Raw genomic sequence first — 13,363 nt, forward strand, 5'->3', positions numbered from 1 at the left:
CAACTGTCTTTGTCGCTGTTTATCTTTGTAAGACTGAACTATTAAAGGCCGTGCATTAATGGCTGCGGCAGCCCCAATCAATGGCTGAGTGAAATCAGTTTGTTTCTCTGCAAAGCGCTATCTTTTTTTGTTTGTTTTTTTTTTCTCCATAAATTTTGCTTTTTATCCCATGTAATCGATACGTATCCTCTGTTTTCCAGCTGAGCACAGGCCAAAAACATATGCTAACCACATTAATACTACAGTTGTATTGTTTTAGATAACACATTTTGCCGCCTTTGTGCGTTTGAACTAGTTTAGGAAGTGGTTTTGAGACTCATCAAAAGACGCAAAAATGTAAACAAAATCTCTCTCTCTCTCTCTCTCTCTGTATATATATATATATATATATATATATATATATATATATATATATATATATATATATATATATATATATATATATGTACACACACACACACATTTATATCCAAACATAAATATATCTAGCTTTTTTGGGTAAATGAAATGCGCATTCCCATACAAATCGAATCCACGAATGCACGTGTCCAATTTGTACAACTTTTGAATGTGGGATTTTACTCACAGTTGTGTTTTTCTGGTCACTGAGGAGAACACCAAGCACCCTGTTTGTCCTCATTTCATAGAGCAGTTTACAATAAGGTAACATTTAGAGGATTAGGGAAGGTCTCTATATGGCTCTGGGTTTGACTAAACAGCAATCGTCTCGTGTCTATGGAAGCAGAAGGATGAGCGCGTGCACCCAACGAACAGATGTGTGACTGATGAGTTCCGCGTGTGTGTGTCGGGCTTTGTAGAAATGTTTCTTTGTTCCTGTAAAACCAAAATGTATGGACACATAGAAACATAGTTTTTGTAATTAATAACGCGAACTGAGTATGTGTTGACGTGCACAATACCACCAATTAACAAAACAGTAAAGAATGTTATTGTTTGAAATATGCAAAGTGTTAAGCATTGAAATACTGAAGTAATTCCGTTATAGGCCTAATATAGGCATGGTCAATTGTATATTTTGCCAACAAATGGCAGATTTAACTGAGATGACATAATTAAATATGAGTTGAGTTTAATGACTTTAAAACAGGTTGCTCGACACAAATTCAGCGTTGTGAGATTATACATTTTCTTATAATGGCTATAGGCCTATTAGTTTTTTTCTTCTAAACAATAGCCTGTGTAATGTATTTGTTTCTTTGAATGGGAATAAACTATTTACTACAAAAACTATTATGTGTTATACTAAGCTAAAGTGTTTAACTTTAAATTCAAAATGTATTAAATGCGTGTGAAATAAAAAAAAAAAAAAATACATTGCAGTAACCCAAAAACGATTCAGCTTTATTTCTCCATATAGATTTGACTTTACACAATTCATACCATTGGCCAGAAGGCATATAGGACTTAATTCAGTGCTCTTTTTTTTAAAGATCCATAGCAATAAATAGTGCTCATGAAACAAGACTGTTGACACTTTTTGAGACTTTACAAAATTTACAGCCATTAAGACTCAACATAGATTCAACAAAACATTATTTCTTAATGATTATTTTTCTTTTTTCCATGTTGCCCTTTGTTAGCTTATATGTTTGCGCTTTAAGTATAGCGTCATCTTCACTCAGTTTACCATTATGTGGGTCCAAATTTTATAGTTTTACATCAACTCACTGTACTCTTTCCCATGATCCAACTCTTCATAATACTGACATTGGTACCCACAACAGGAATAAATAATGCTCAGTCCTCTTATTTGTTGCTTAGATGTGTCAAATAAGAAAAAATACAGTGTAAGTTTCCCTTTCATGTGTTTTGCTTGATAATAACTGGTCAGGCCATTAAAGTACTTGTATCTGTGTAATGGAAATCCACTGTTGTCATCTGCTCCAAAAATAAATCACATTCAAACATATGTATGAGATCCATTTTTGCTCATGGAGCAATGAGTAGGAAATGATGGAAACAAATGGCAATGGGAAACAAAGGTATCTTGATGGTAATAAAAACTGTATCAATATCAAAAATACTAAAAATTACCAGAAATAAATAGTAACTTCAATTTTAATCTTTTATATTATTTATTTTGTTTCATTGCTGAGGCAGAATGTCGGACGTTAACGGAAAAACACTGAACAAACAAGGGACCATTGACAGAGATTTTTATGACAACTCAGAGCAGTGCATGCGGATTCATACTTATTAAAAATAATTTGTATCTATTCTTCAGACCTAATGTGAAGGGCCATCTCTAGTTGAGCCGTTTAGAAAGTTTCAACCATTAAAATCCCAAACCCTTGTAAGTAGGAAAGATACAGTACACTTGTGCCACTTGTTTAAATATCAGTCTTTGTTCGGTGCGCTCCTCTATTTCCCGTAATCAGCCTGCCGTGTGCAGTCGAGGAGGAACATACAGTAAAGTGCATCGTGGGACGGTTCTCTTCCTCATTCAGAAACATGCATGGACCCTCTTGTTCTCAAAAACGTGGTGGATTGTGATTGTTTTTCCAGGGTGGTCTGGGGTATGAATGCCATTCGCAGCTGCACACAATTTCATGCTGGAAATCATCCAATCCAGTTTTGAGAACGATGAAAAAATATGACTTACAAAATGATGATACAGCGCAAACATTCCACGGTGGGTTTCTCGTATCAGCGCACCATTCAGCAAGGTCAAGCCACCGTGTTAAAGTAGGTGACGTTTTGGGCCTTGCCACACAAATATCACCAATTCTGGGAAAGATGTCTATAAAATCGTCAAATTTCTTGTCTATAGTACTGCAATTTCCATTATGACCTTTGCCCTCAGAACTGGGAGTGGTCCATTTCATCAAGCCACGAGGCAGGGCTGGTGGGGAAGTCTGGGTAGCCCGTGCTGCTTCCTGTCGACAGGTCAGAGGTGGGTCCCCCAGCCATTGCTCTCAGAGCTTGACCTACGCTGGGCTGAATGCCCTGACCCATGATGCTGTCCATGTTGAAGCCTAAGTTGTTGAGCAGGGGGGTGTGGCCTGGGAGGGAAGTGATGGATGAGGGGGACTGTGGCAGGCCGTAGGGACTTCCTGCCCGCAGGTCATGGTAAGGCTGCCCGCCCCCCTCCAAGGAGAAGCTCCCGTTGAGCATGTTGCCATTCGTGATGTCTCCGACACTTCCATACAAGCCATTAGCATGACCAAGGTCTGACAGGATCTGGTCTTCTGTTGGTGAGAGCAGACAAAATCAGTGTTAAGATTGTTTCAACAACAAAAATATAACTACATTGAAAAAAATAATAATAATGTGTGTAGAAACAATTTTTCACTCAGAAATTGCTAGTAAATTGCACAATTATTTACAAAGAAATGCAAAGTAACATTGAATTAAACATGAAACTTTGAAGTAGAGAAAATGAAATAGTATTTTCTTGTAAAACCTCGGTGTACATTACTGTTCAAAAGTTTGGGGTGAGTTCATTTTGTTTTATAGAAATTATTACTTTTATTTAACAAGGATGCATTGAAACTGTTTTCAACATTGATGATAATAACATTGATGCCTGTTTCTTGAGGTATATTAGAATGATTTCTGAGGGATCATGTGACACTGAAGACTGGAGTAATGAAGCTGAAAAAGTAGATTTTCTGTCACAGAAATAAATTACTGTAATACGTAGCAAATTTGATCAAGACCACAAAGAAAATCTTACTGACACCAAACTTTTGAATGGTAGTGTATAGATGCTCCTACACACGGAAGAAGTTATGACAAAGACCTCATTAATATCCATTTTAAAAAGGGGATTACATGCGTCTGGAAATATCTGAGACGCGATGAGCATTTGTCATTTACTTTCTGTACTCACAGGGGCACAAGCAGATTCTTTTCTTTCAACAACAACAAAGGCACTGCGAGCTTCCTCTCTAATCGACTAAAAGCTTCACCAATTTTATAGAGTTTGTGCATCGCTGCTTTCATTTCTCGTAAACATGGCCTCTCTTTGAAAGTGGCTCTAGACTTTTATGAGTTCTCAAAACGGGCTGACAAAAATTAAATAATCATTAAAAACCAAACACGTAGCAGAAACCGAACAGAAAACTTCATTGGAATATTCCAAACAATCCACCAAGTGGCATATTTTCAAAATAAAAGGCAAATTAATGCATGAACGGGAATAACAACAAAAAAAAAGTTTCTGAAACGAATACAAAGAGGAGAGAGAAGACAGAAAGCAAGGCATCGTGGGAGATGTAAACAGACTTACCTCTGAAACTAAGCTCACTATCGCTGAGTCCTGCATCATCGGCTGAGCTCTCTTTCTCTGTCTTACTGGACCCTCGATTGCGTTTGACACTTTTGTAGAAATGACCCCAGCGGTGCCGCCCAGCATCCTTCTTCAGCCGTTTCTCTTTTGCTCGCCTGTTTTGAAACCACACCTGTGGACAGACGAGCCTCAGTAAAAACATAGATAGCCATTTAATCATATTAAACACTTTAAAGCTTCAATTGTGGTTTATAGTCGCCGCACCTGCACCACTCTCATGTCCAGGCCTGTTTCGGAGGAGAGCTGCTCACGAACATGTCGTGCTGGCTTAGGTGAGTTCTTGTAGGCACTTTTGAGCGTCTCCAGCTGTTTGGCTGTGATGGTGGTCCGTGGACGTTTTGCTCCTGTCTCTGAATCATCTGTAACACACAGATTTGAAGAACTTATTAACATTTTGTCTTTTCTGTGCTGCTAAACAGAATTGTAATTGATGCCCCTGTCTGCCTTTGGATTTAGTGCTCAAAAACATTTCCTATTATTATCAATGTTAAAAACAGTTGTGCTGCATAATAATTTTTGTGGAAACCATGATACCTTTTGTTTTCTAGGATTCTTCCATTAAAAATGATCTATTTCATGTAAAAAATATTGTATTACATCTTTGCTGATCCATAAAGCAATAAAAGTTTATAATATTTTAAATAACAAACTTTTAACTTTGAAATGAACTTAAATAACTGTCGTAATGAAAAACACAAGCATAAAGGTGAAAGATAGTCTGAGCAGGACTGAACTGAACTAAAAAAAAGTGAATTATTATTATTTTTAATTCAGCTACACTGATTCAATGTTGAAGTGGAGCAAATTTCTCGAGCATGAGGAAAAATGTCAGGAGCTCATCTACCATGAGGTACGAGTAAAGAAGAGTTTGTGGGATGCTTTGATTGGAAGTGCTCACACATGGCCACTCTCCTGAAACTGTCACACTGTGGCGGAAGAGGGAATAAATCTCTTGTGAGAATGGCATGCCAGTGCGAGTTATTGGGGCCCCTACTATAAAAGTGCATTGCATCACTTAATATAATCAATCAACAGCCCACAGAAATCTCCATAAATACAGTGTGAGGGGCTTTCAGAGGCAGATCCATGAGAGGTCAGATCAGAGAGGGACTTAATATCCCAGACACTGAGACCCCACTAGACTGTAGTTAATGATGATTTTGTCTCCTTTACTACCATCCTGTTGCCTCCTCTGATCTCTCGGTGTCTCTGTATGATTGTAAAAGAAGAAGTTAATTACACCGTCTCCACTCCTGAACATTGCTGTCAGAATGATTTCCAATTGGGACAGAAAATCCAGTGATGTGTGCCGAGTCTGGGACGATGCATCTAAATACCACCAGTTCAACAAACAGCTACAATTCTAATGGGTCAGTAGCAACTGGAATAATTTATGTATATAAATATTAATAATATCTGCTAATTAAAATGTCTATCTATCCAGCTATCTAGATTTTTTTTTTTCAAGGTTACAAAGCTCAAAATGTCCTGCATAACAAGAACAACCAACTGATGGTTCAAGAGGTTTGTTTACACAGATCTCAAGACAACAGCTCACCATTTTGTTTGGCTGTTTCGTAGTCCTCCTTGCACACGAGCCTCCCGTCCTCCATGAGGTAGAACTCATCACCGGTGGCCAGCTGCCTGCTGCACATAACACAGGCGAAGCAGTGAAGGTGATACACAAAGTCCTGAGCTTTCCGGACCACCTGCGTCGGGGGAATCCCCTGCTGGCACGATGCACATTTTGTCCCAAAACGTCTGCAGGTACACAAATAAAGACACCTCAGTTCGATACAGATTCAAATTCAGGTATTATGCCTTAATCACTAACAAAACCTGCCACAAATACTGTATATGATTCCTATCTTCCTTTGAGACAGGTTACAAGCATTTGTTCAATGATTATTTTTCACATTTATCAATTATTCTGCAGACATTCTTTTATGCCTAATCCTGATTTCAAGGTTACAATTATTGTCAGCGTTTTACTATGTCCAAACAGTGACAAAAAAAATACTGATTTTGTGAACAAATGCTTATTTATAAACTTGTGTTTCTGTAACGCGTTTTTATGTTCATTGACATTAAATGGAGTACTGAAGGAAAAAAAATCCTACTCCTTTGCAGATTGAAAGTTAAATGACACATATTAAATACTTATTTTTGCCATTAAAAATTTAACGTTTGACATTTGACTGCTTGTGTTATTTAGATAAGCACATTAAAGCAGATACATAAATATATAATATGAAAAATGTTATTTTGTGAAAAAAGATTTTATATATATATATATATATATATATATAAATTAAGTAATAATTAATGTAAGTATAGTTTTTTTGCAAATTAGCAGATTCTTTTTCACTTTGCAGGGCTGTGTTATTAAATGCGGAAATAAACTTTAGTTTAGATTACTAAATGCTGTAGAAGTATTGTTCAGTCTATAATGTTATTAACCAACTAATGTTGTTAATTAAATAATGCTGTTAACAATTAAAACCTTGTTGTAAAGTGTTACCCAAATTAATTTTAGAGTTTAAGCGTCATTACATCTTGAATTTAACTGTGGCTATTGTTATAAGCAATCTTTTTATAACTGCAAAGGCTGTAATAAGTTACAAAAGCTCAGAATACTACAGCCGGCATCTTTGTTTGTGCTTGTCATGTCCCTGGAGTTGACAAATGCTCTTGATCAATGTAGAAGAGGCAGAGAGATTCACAGGAGAGAGAGAGAGAGAGAGAGAGAGAGAGAGAGATATTCACAGGAGAGAGAGAGAGAGAGAGAGGCCACTAAACACACGTACAGAATGCCTCATAAAGCACTGAGTCAGAATAGGCTGTAAATCACAGTGTGAACACTGCTAAATAAACCCTCCTTTTACTTAACCAAGGTGAAGTTTTTGCAACATTAACGGGAAGGCGAGCCCCCGCCCCCTCGCTTGTGAACAGCCAGCATTTCCTCCTCCATCCCCCCTCACCATCCTCCTCAGCCGCACCACCACAGTCTTAACATTAAAATGCCTCCTTTTGTCCCCAGGGGCTTGCTAATAAAGTTAGCCTCCACTCTGAGCCTTGCTAGCGTTTTAAGTCTCATTGAAGCCTGTGACATTAAAACCTCTCAAACATGATTTGGTAAAAGCCACAACTGATCCTGTTTTGGATAAAAGTCAAACTTAATTTCCTTCCTTAAAAGCCAAGGGGAAAATCCAACCGTAAAAAAAAGAATAATAAAAAAGGAAAGAAAGGAGAGGAAGACACTGGAAAAATATGCAAAGTTGCTTTCTTGAGTTATTATATAGCACTGGGAATTGAATTTGGGAACATGCAGTCTTTGTGGCTGAGTTCCAGCACACTGTGCTTCCTAACCTGACATGAGAAAAATGAAACACAGGACTTTATTAACCATGACAGAGAATCTATCTGGCAACCTTTCCTTGAACACACTGACACACACATGCTAGTGCCAAACAGCACCAAAAAGCACAAGGGATTTGACAAAACTGTTGTCTCACAATCCAACTTGACAAGTTCTGATTCTGTCTTTTTCATTCCTTGATAATTCATGCAGCCAATTGTGATTGAAACAATATTAAATAAAATCGCTCATCGTATTATTTACAAAGATGCACTGTATAACTATAGGCCTACATAAAATGTTGCTCCATTAATGACTTAAATTATGCATTTATTTAATTAGATAAGCAAAGGTTATTTGATCTATATCACATTGTTAAAAAATCATATTCATAAAAACTATTTTTTTTTTACATAAAAGACATCTTGTTTTGCATTCATTAACAATATTATGTGCTTAAATATTTATCTGAATTATTTAAGCTAATTTTCAAACAGATAGATAGATAGATAGATAGATAGATAGATAGATAGATAGATAGATAGATAGATAGATAGATAGATAGATAGATGGACTCACTTGAAGAAATCTTCTTTGCAGTAGACATTCCCCGCGCGAGAGAAACACTTGTCTGCCAGGAGCGCGTGACAGTCGGCACACTTGAGACATTTTGAGTGCCAATGTCGATCCAGCACCTTCAAAATAAACTTATCCAGGATGTGTTGACTGCAACTTGCACACTGAGGGATCTCTGGAGAAGCACACGGTCAGAAAGCGATTAGAAATGTGCTTACAGAAATAATGAACTTGATTTTAACTAAATAAATAAGGTAGACTTACAGACAATTCTAATAGGTTTCTTATAAGTTTATAACAAATATGGTACATTATAATGTTGGATCGCCTTACATTACACATTCAAATGAATATAATTACTGTAAATTCACGGTTCAAGCTTCATATATGTAGGCCTATTCGTATAATCAGTAATGGGAATAGACGCAGTAACGATCATACTACGGAAAGTTGTTAAATAAAGTGACATGAAAATATAGAATTGCAAGTTGCTTGACTCGAACGTTTTTTAGCATGTTACTAAGCCTACTCCGCTCGTGTGCATTATGTAGAAACCAACAACCTTTTTGTTGATGTAAGTGATGGGGAAAATACTTACGAAACCTGTATTTTAAAAAGTTTTTATTATTTAATATTTGTAAAAAATTAAAGGACATATCAATAAAAATTTGACAAAGAATTATGACAACTGCACTGAAAAAGAAAACAATAAATACTAATAAAAGTATATTATTAATAATATCATGCTAATGAAATTATTATAACAAGTAATACCTGTAAATAAATTTATTAAATATCTTTTCATTTTAATAAAATGTATTTATTGTAATTCATGTAATTATTATTGTGCATGTGATTAACGTACGTTAACGATTGTGACAGCAAATTTGAAGTACCTTCAAGGAGACAACCCATGGGACCCGTAAAGGCTGGACAGGTGAGGAAAGATGTCCATTTGTTCGTAAATAATCAATATTTCAGAAGAAAATAGGCGAGGATATGAGGACATTGAAATCATATAACTGGTCCATCGATTCTTTAACAGAGACAGTCTGTCACTTCAATTAGACTGTTGCTCAAGACAAGTGCTCGAACAAAACCAAAATATAAAAACAAACATAGATTAAAGTAACGATAAATACAATTTCTATTATTCGGTCAAACAGAAGAAATCCGTTTAAGGGTTCAGACAATACCAGCAATACTCGGTATAATTTCTTCAAATCACAATATCATGACATTCAATATCGATATTTGACCTCTGATCCTCTATACTTTCTGTCGTCAAGTTATCACAAGTACTGTTTTAATGGATTTAACATAGGCAAGATATTCTAATATGACACGAGAGGATATTATTATTGTAAAAAAAAATTATTTCAGCAGGTGCTTAAATGCGTAATCATGAAAAGTGTTTATGCGTCACGTTAAAGTAGGGCAAATGTCTAAAAGTTCATCAAAATAGTCCTCTACTGCAATCTATAATATCACAATGACAGAACAATGTTACCTTCACAAACACAAAACACTATCAACACTATAATAATGCGGAAAACAATAACTAAATAACATAATTTTAAAATAAAAAATACATAAATACGTAAAATAAATGTAAATAACATATCATACATTATAAAAACATTAGTCTACTTTTTAAATAGAACGCAAACAAACGAGTTTTTTTTTATTTTACCCAAAACACATTTAAGTGTATGTGTAGCCTTGTTATCTTGTTTTTTTTTTTTGTGCCATTAAACTATAATTTATTTTCCAGTATTTTATGGTATAATTATATATATATTTTATTTTAAAATATAAAATATATTTATCGTTTCTGGTAAGTTAATTGACAGGTTATTAGCATTTTGTACCGTAGTATTTTACATTCTTCCGTTAAAATGCCTGTGTTCATGATACTGTGTGACGGTTTCTTACAGGCTCGTGTGGTGCTGAAGGAACAGCGCCCAGCGCAGCTTCACTCACCCAACCGCCTTCAGCCTTTAACACTCATTTACTGGATGTATTTGATTAGCAAGTCAATTAAAAGATGGCTACCATTGCAGGCCTTCACGTATGTTTCTGAAATATACCAATTGACACTCGTTTTGTCCGATACTGGTTTTAAACCTTTGTTTTATCATTCAACGCATTCTCACTAAGATCTCGTTGTCGTGCAGACTTGAATTTTCTGTTTTCTTTTTACATAATTGCCCATATGTTGTTTTAAAAGCACCTTATCCATTTGAATAATAATATTTAGATGCATTCTTAAAACAATTATCACTTAATCCATCATTTATACGCCAAGGGGGGTTGAGTAGCAATATCTTTTAATCTACTATCATTTAATGAAATTAAGCATTCTCCACTGACAGACCTATATATTGTCTGCTTAACCTTTTGGCCATTCTTCAAAAAAGAAAATAGGCTAAATAAAGTGGTTCGTTTTCTTTCAAAGTATTTTCCAGCATTTTATTCAGGTAAATGCCCTTTGTTATTATTATGCACGGATCTAGTGACAATTGTTTTTTTTTCTTTTCTTTGCAACAGAAAGTTACAAGAAGTAAAAAAAGCCAGCTCCGAGAAAGGTGAAGTCCATCTGTACATTTCTGAAGCTGAATAATTAGGTCAGGAATTTATCCAATTCAAACTCCATCTTGATTGTGAGATCAGATTATATAGGCCTAACACAGATTAATTTACGACTGATAAGGACCAGATGCAAAGATAATAGGCAATGGTATTTATTTTTATATTAAATGTTCATGTAATGTAGCTGGTTTTATAATCTCTGTTTCACTGAGACAAATAATATGCACGTTGCTCCATTTATCTACTGGGTTATATTAAAATCGGATTAATTGCTTTTTTTCTCTCTTTGTTCCCAACCACAACACAAACATCTTAATAAAAGAAGTGCAATGCAACAGACAGTTGTGCGATCTAACCTTAGTCTGATTAACAAGCAGTCAGGTTGGATTTATTTATTTATTTTATTTTGTGAAAATATAAAGCACACAAACCGATTTTTTACGATGCATGACATTTAGTCCAGAGCTCAGTTACGACCAGATTCAAGAAGAAGAACATTCATCGGTTCTTATAAAATTATATTTTGGATCTAATGCACGAACAAAATTTTATGATATCTACAGTTAAAGCTATTTAGTGCATAAAGAATAAAGCTTTATGCGTCGGATCAAATTTTATCACCCAGATAGTAGCTCACATTTAATTCCCCAGTGGAGTTTAATTAAAAGCTGCATGTTATTCAACAGTGGTGGCCTGCAGACGCCCGGAGGAGGCCTGCCAATATTCTGATGAACTAATCAATAAGGAGAAGAAAAAGCTCTTACGTTGCAGTTGCACTCCGAGGATGTCCGGCAGACCCTTCACCGCGCTCTCGCCGGGCAACACAGCCGCACTTTGCATCATTTTCATCCAGTCCGGTAAAACGCGCACATGCACCCGCTCGCGGAGGTCTTAGAATCTCAGATGTGCGTGAAATAATTTTCCTCCCCGGATAGTGTCCCTTTACAGTCCTTCGCGCCTGTGGTTATCCTCGTTTAATAGTCGGGCGCCCCTGTGTTCTTTCGCTGTGTGTCACACAAAACGCTTGATTCATTCACACTGCAGGGGCGGCCCAAGCGTCACTCCCCCGGGGGCCAATGGGAGGCGTGGACGGGAACGAGAGAGGCGGGAACTTGTGAGTCTTGCGCTCTCAGGTAAGTGGAAAAAGCGATAAGGAAGTGACGATGATAAATACAGTGGCACTACTGAAACCTCAGGATCTGAATTGTTTTTAAACTCTTTTGTGACCTGGCATGGGTCAGTCAATTAAGTAATTTAAATATTAGGCCTACGTGAGTATTTAACACGTAGTTTTAATTCAGCATTGCTTTAGTGGATATTTACGTAAACACCTCGAATACATACATTTGGATGCATTTGGATATGTAACGTTAGCCTACGTAGACATGGCAAAGCTTGACTGTAAAAATAATTATAATAAAAAAAAAAAGAAATAAAATGTTAGTAAACCCTGTTAACTGATTGCCTGTAAGTTACCTTAACATAAAGACCTACTGTAAAATTGAAAAATAATAATAAAATGTTAATTATTTTAAAAGGCTTTTTTTTAATCTAAGAAATTTAAAAAAAAAAAAAGAAAAAAAAAGAAAAGAGTATGAATTACAGTTATAAATTATCCTCCACGTACTGAGATAATTTCAACAGCAAGATAACCTACAATTTTTTTAACTCCATCCGTGAACGAGCCTATAGCCTACTACATTAGTTAAAATTTTATTTAAAAGTAGCCTAGTTGTTTATTTTTATCCTTTTTTTTGTTACGCAGAATAGCTCTCTTGTCCTGTTGATCTGAACAGAACAGCAAACACTCTCAACAGTGCCTTGAATGCGTTCGCTAAGAATATAAACTCAAGTAAGCCTTTATGTTGTTTACCAGCAGTCGATCCTGGCAGGATTTGTTTCATTCGAGCTTTTCTCCCTCCGGAGAGAGCGGAGTTCAAGCGAGATGAACTCAGTCTTCACTTCCAATTCTCTTCATGGACAGTAGCGGTGCGTGCGCTCGCGAGCTCTGACAATCACCGCTTCATCAAAACGAGCTTCAGAGTGGAGCAGTCAGTCTCATCATCGTCAGTCTCGCTGCTTTTCTACGTAGCCTGCATCACGTATGTCTTTAGGGTTTTTTTTATTATACCTCACTCCTCTCGTGCTCATTCATTTTTATATTACAATATATGTTCTGGAAGCTCTGAGATGCGTAGACTCAAGAAGATATAGGCTTCACTCTCAGAAATAAAGGTACAAAATCTGTCACTGCATATTTGTACCTTAATGGTCCATTTTGGTATTATATTAGTATATATTTGGTATTATATTAAGTACATATTAGTAGGCTACTTAAAGAGTACTAGTGACAGCTTTTGTAGTGTAGGCTTGTAAAAGGCTGATGCGCGACAGACCAAACTGAATATAAGCTACTGCAAATTGTAGTTTTTATTGGAATTTGTAAATGATAAATAGTAGCCTATTTATACATCATTTTATATTAAAAAAGGTTAGGTTAAGTATTTCAAATGGCTTTTAACTTT

At 36.0% G+C, this 13,363-nt stretch overlaps 1 protein-coding gene across 1 annotated transcript; it reads right to left on the reverse strand.

The window, feature by feature from the left end:
* Positions 1-2,280: 2,280 nt before the first annotated feature.
* LOC113077654 (LIM/homeobox protein Lhx4) lies at positions 2,281-11,780 on the reverse strand. Its single transcript, XM_026249964.1, has 6 exons — positions 11,603-11,780; positions 8,250-8,421; positions 5,871-6,073; positions 4,517-4,671; positions 4,253-4,424; positions 2,281-3,209 (listed from the first exon to the last, which is right to left on the reverse strand). The coding sequence occupies exons 1-6, from the start codon at positions 11,685-11,687 to the stop codon at positions 2,821-2,823; spliced, it is 1,176 nt and encodes a 391-aa protein (XP_026105749.1). The 5' UTR covers positions 11,688-11,780; the 3' UTR covers positions 2,281-2,820.
* Positions 11,781-13,363: the final 1,583 nt, after the last annotated feature.

This window comes from Carassius auratus, unplaced genomic scaffold (assembly GCF_003368295.1).
Source record: "Carassius auratus strain Wakin unplaced genomic scaffold, ASM336829v1 scaf_tig00023088, whole genome shotgun sequence".
NCBI classification, from domain to species: Eukaryota; Metazoa; Chordata; class Actinopteri; order Cypriniformes; family Cyprinidae; genus Carassius; species Carassius auratus.

Excerpts from the sequence above, each read along its gene's own strand:
- LOC113077654 (XM_026249964.1), bottom strand. The coding sequence starts at position 11,687 with ATGAAAATGATGCAAAGTGCGGCTGTGTTGCCCGGCGAGAGCGCGGTG. Across the intron at positions 4,425-4,516 it reads TGGACATGAGAGTGGTGCAG|GTGTGGTTTCAAAACAGGCG; the intron begins GTGCGGCGACTA and ends GTCTGTCCACAG. Across the intron at positions 3,210-4,252 it reads TAGTGAGCTTAGTTTCAGAG|AAGACCAGATCCTGTCAGAC; the intron begins GTAAGTCTGTTT and ends TCTCACCAACAG.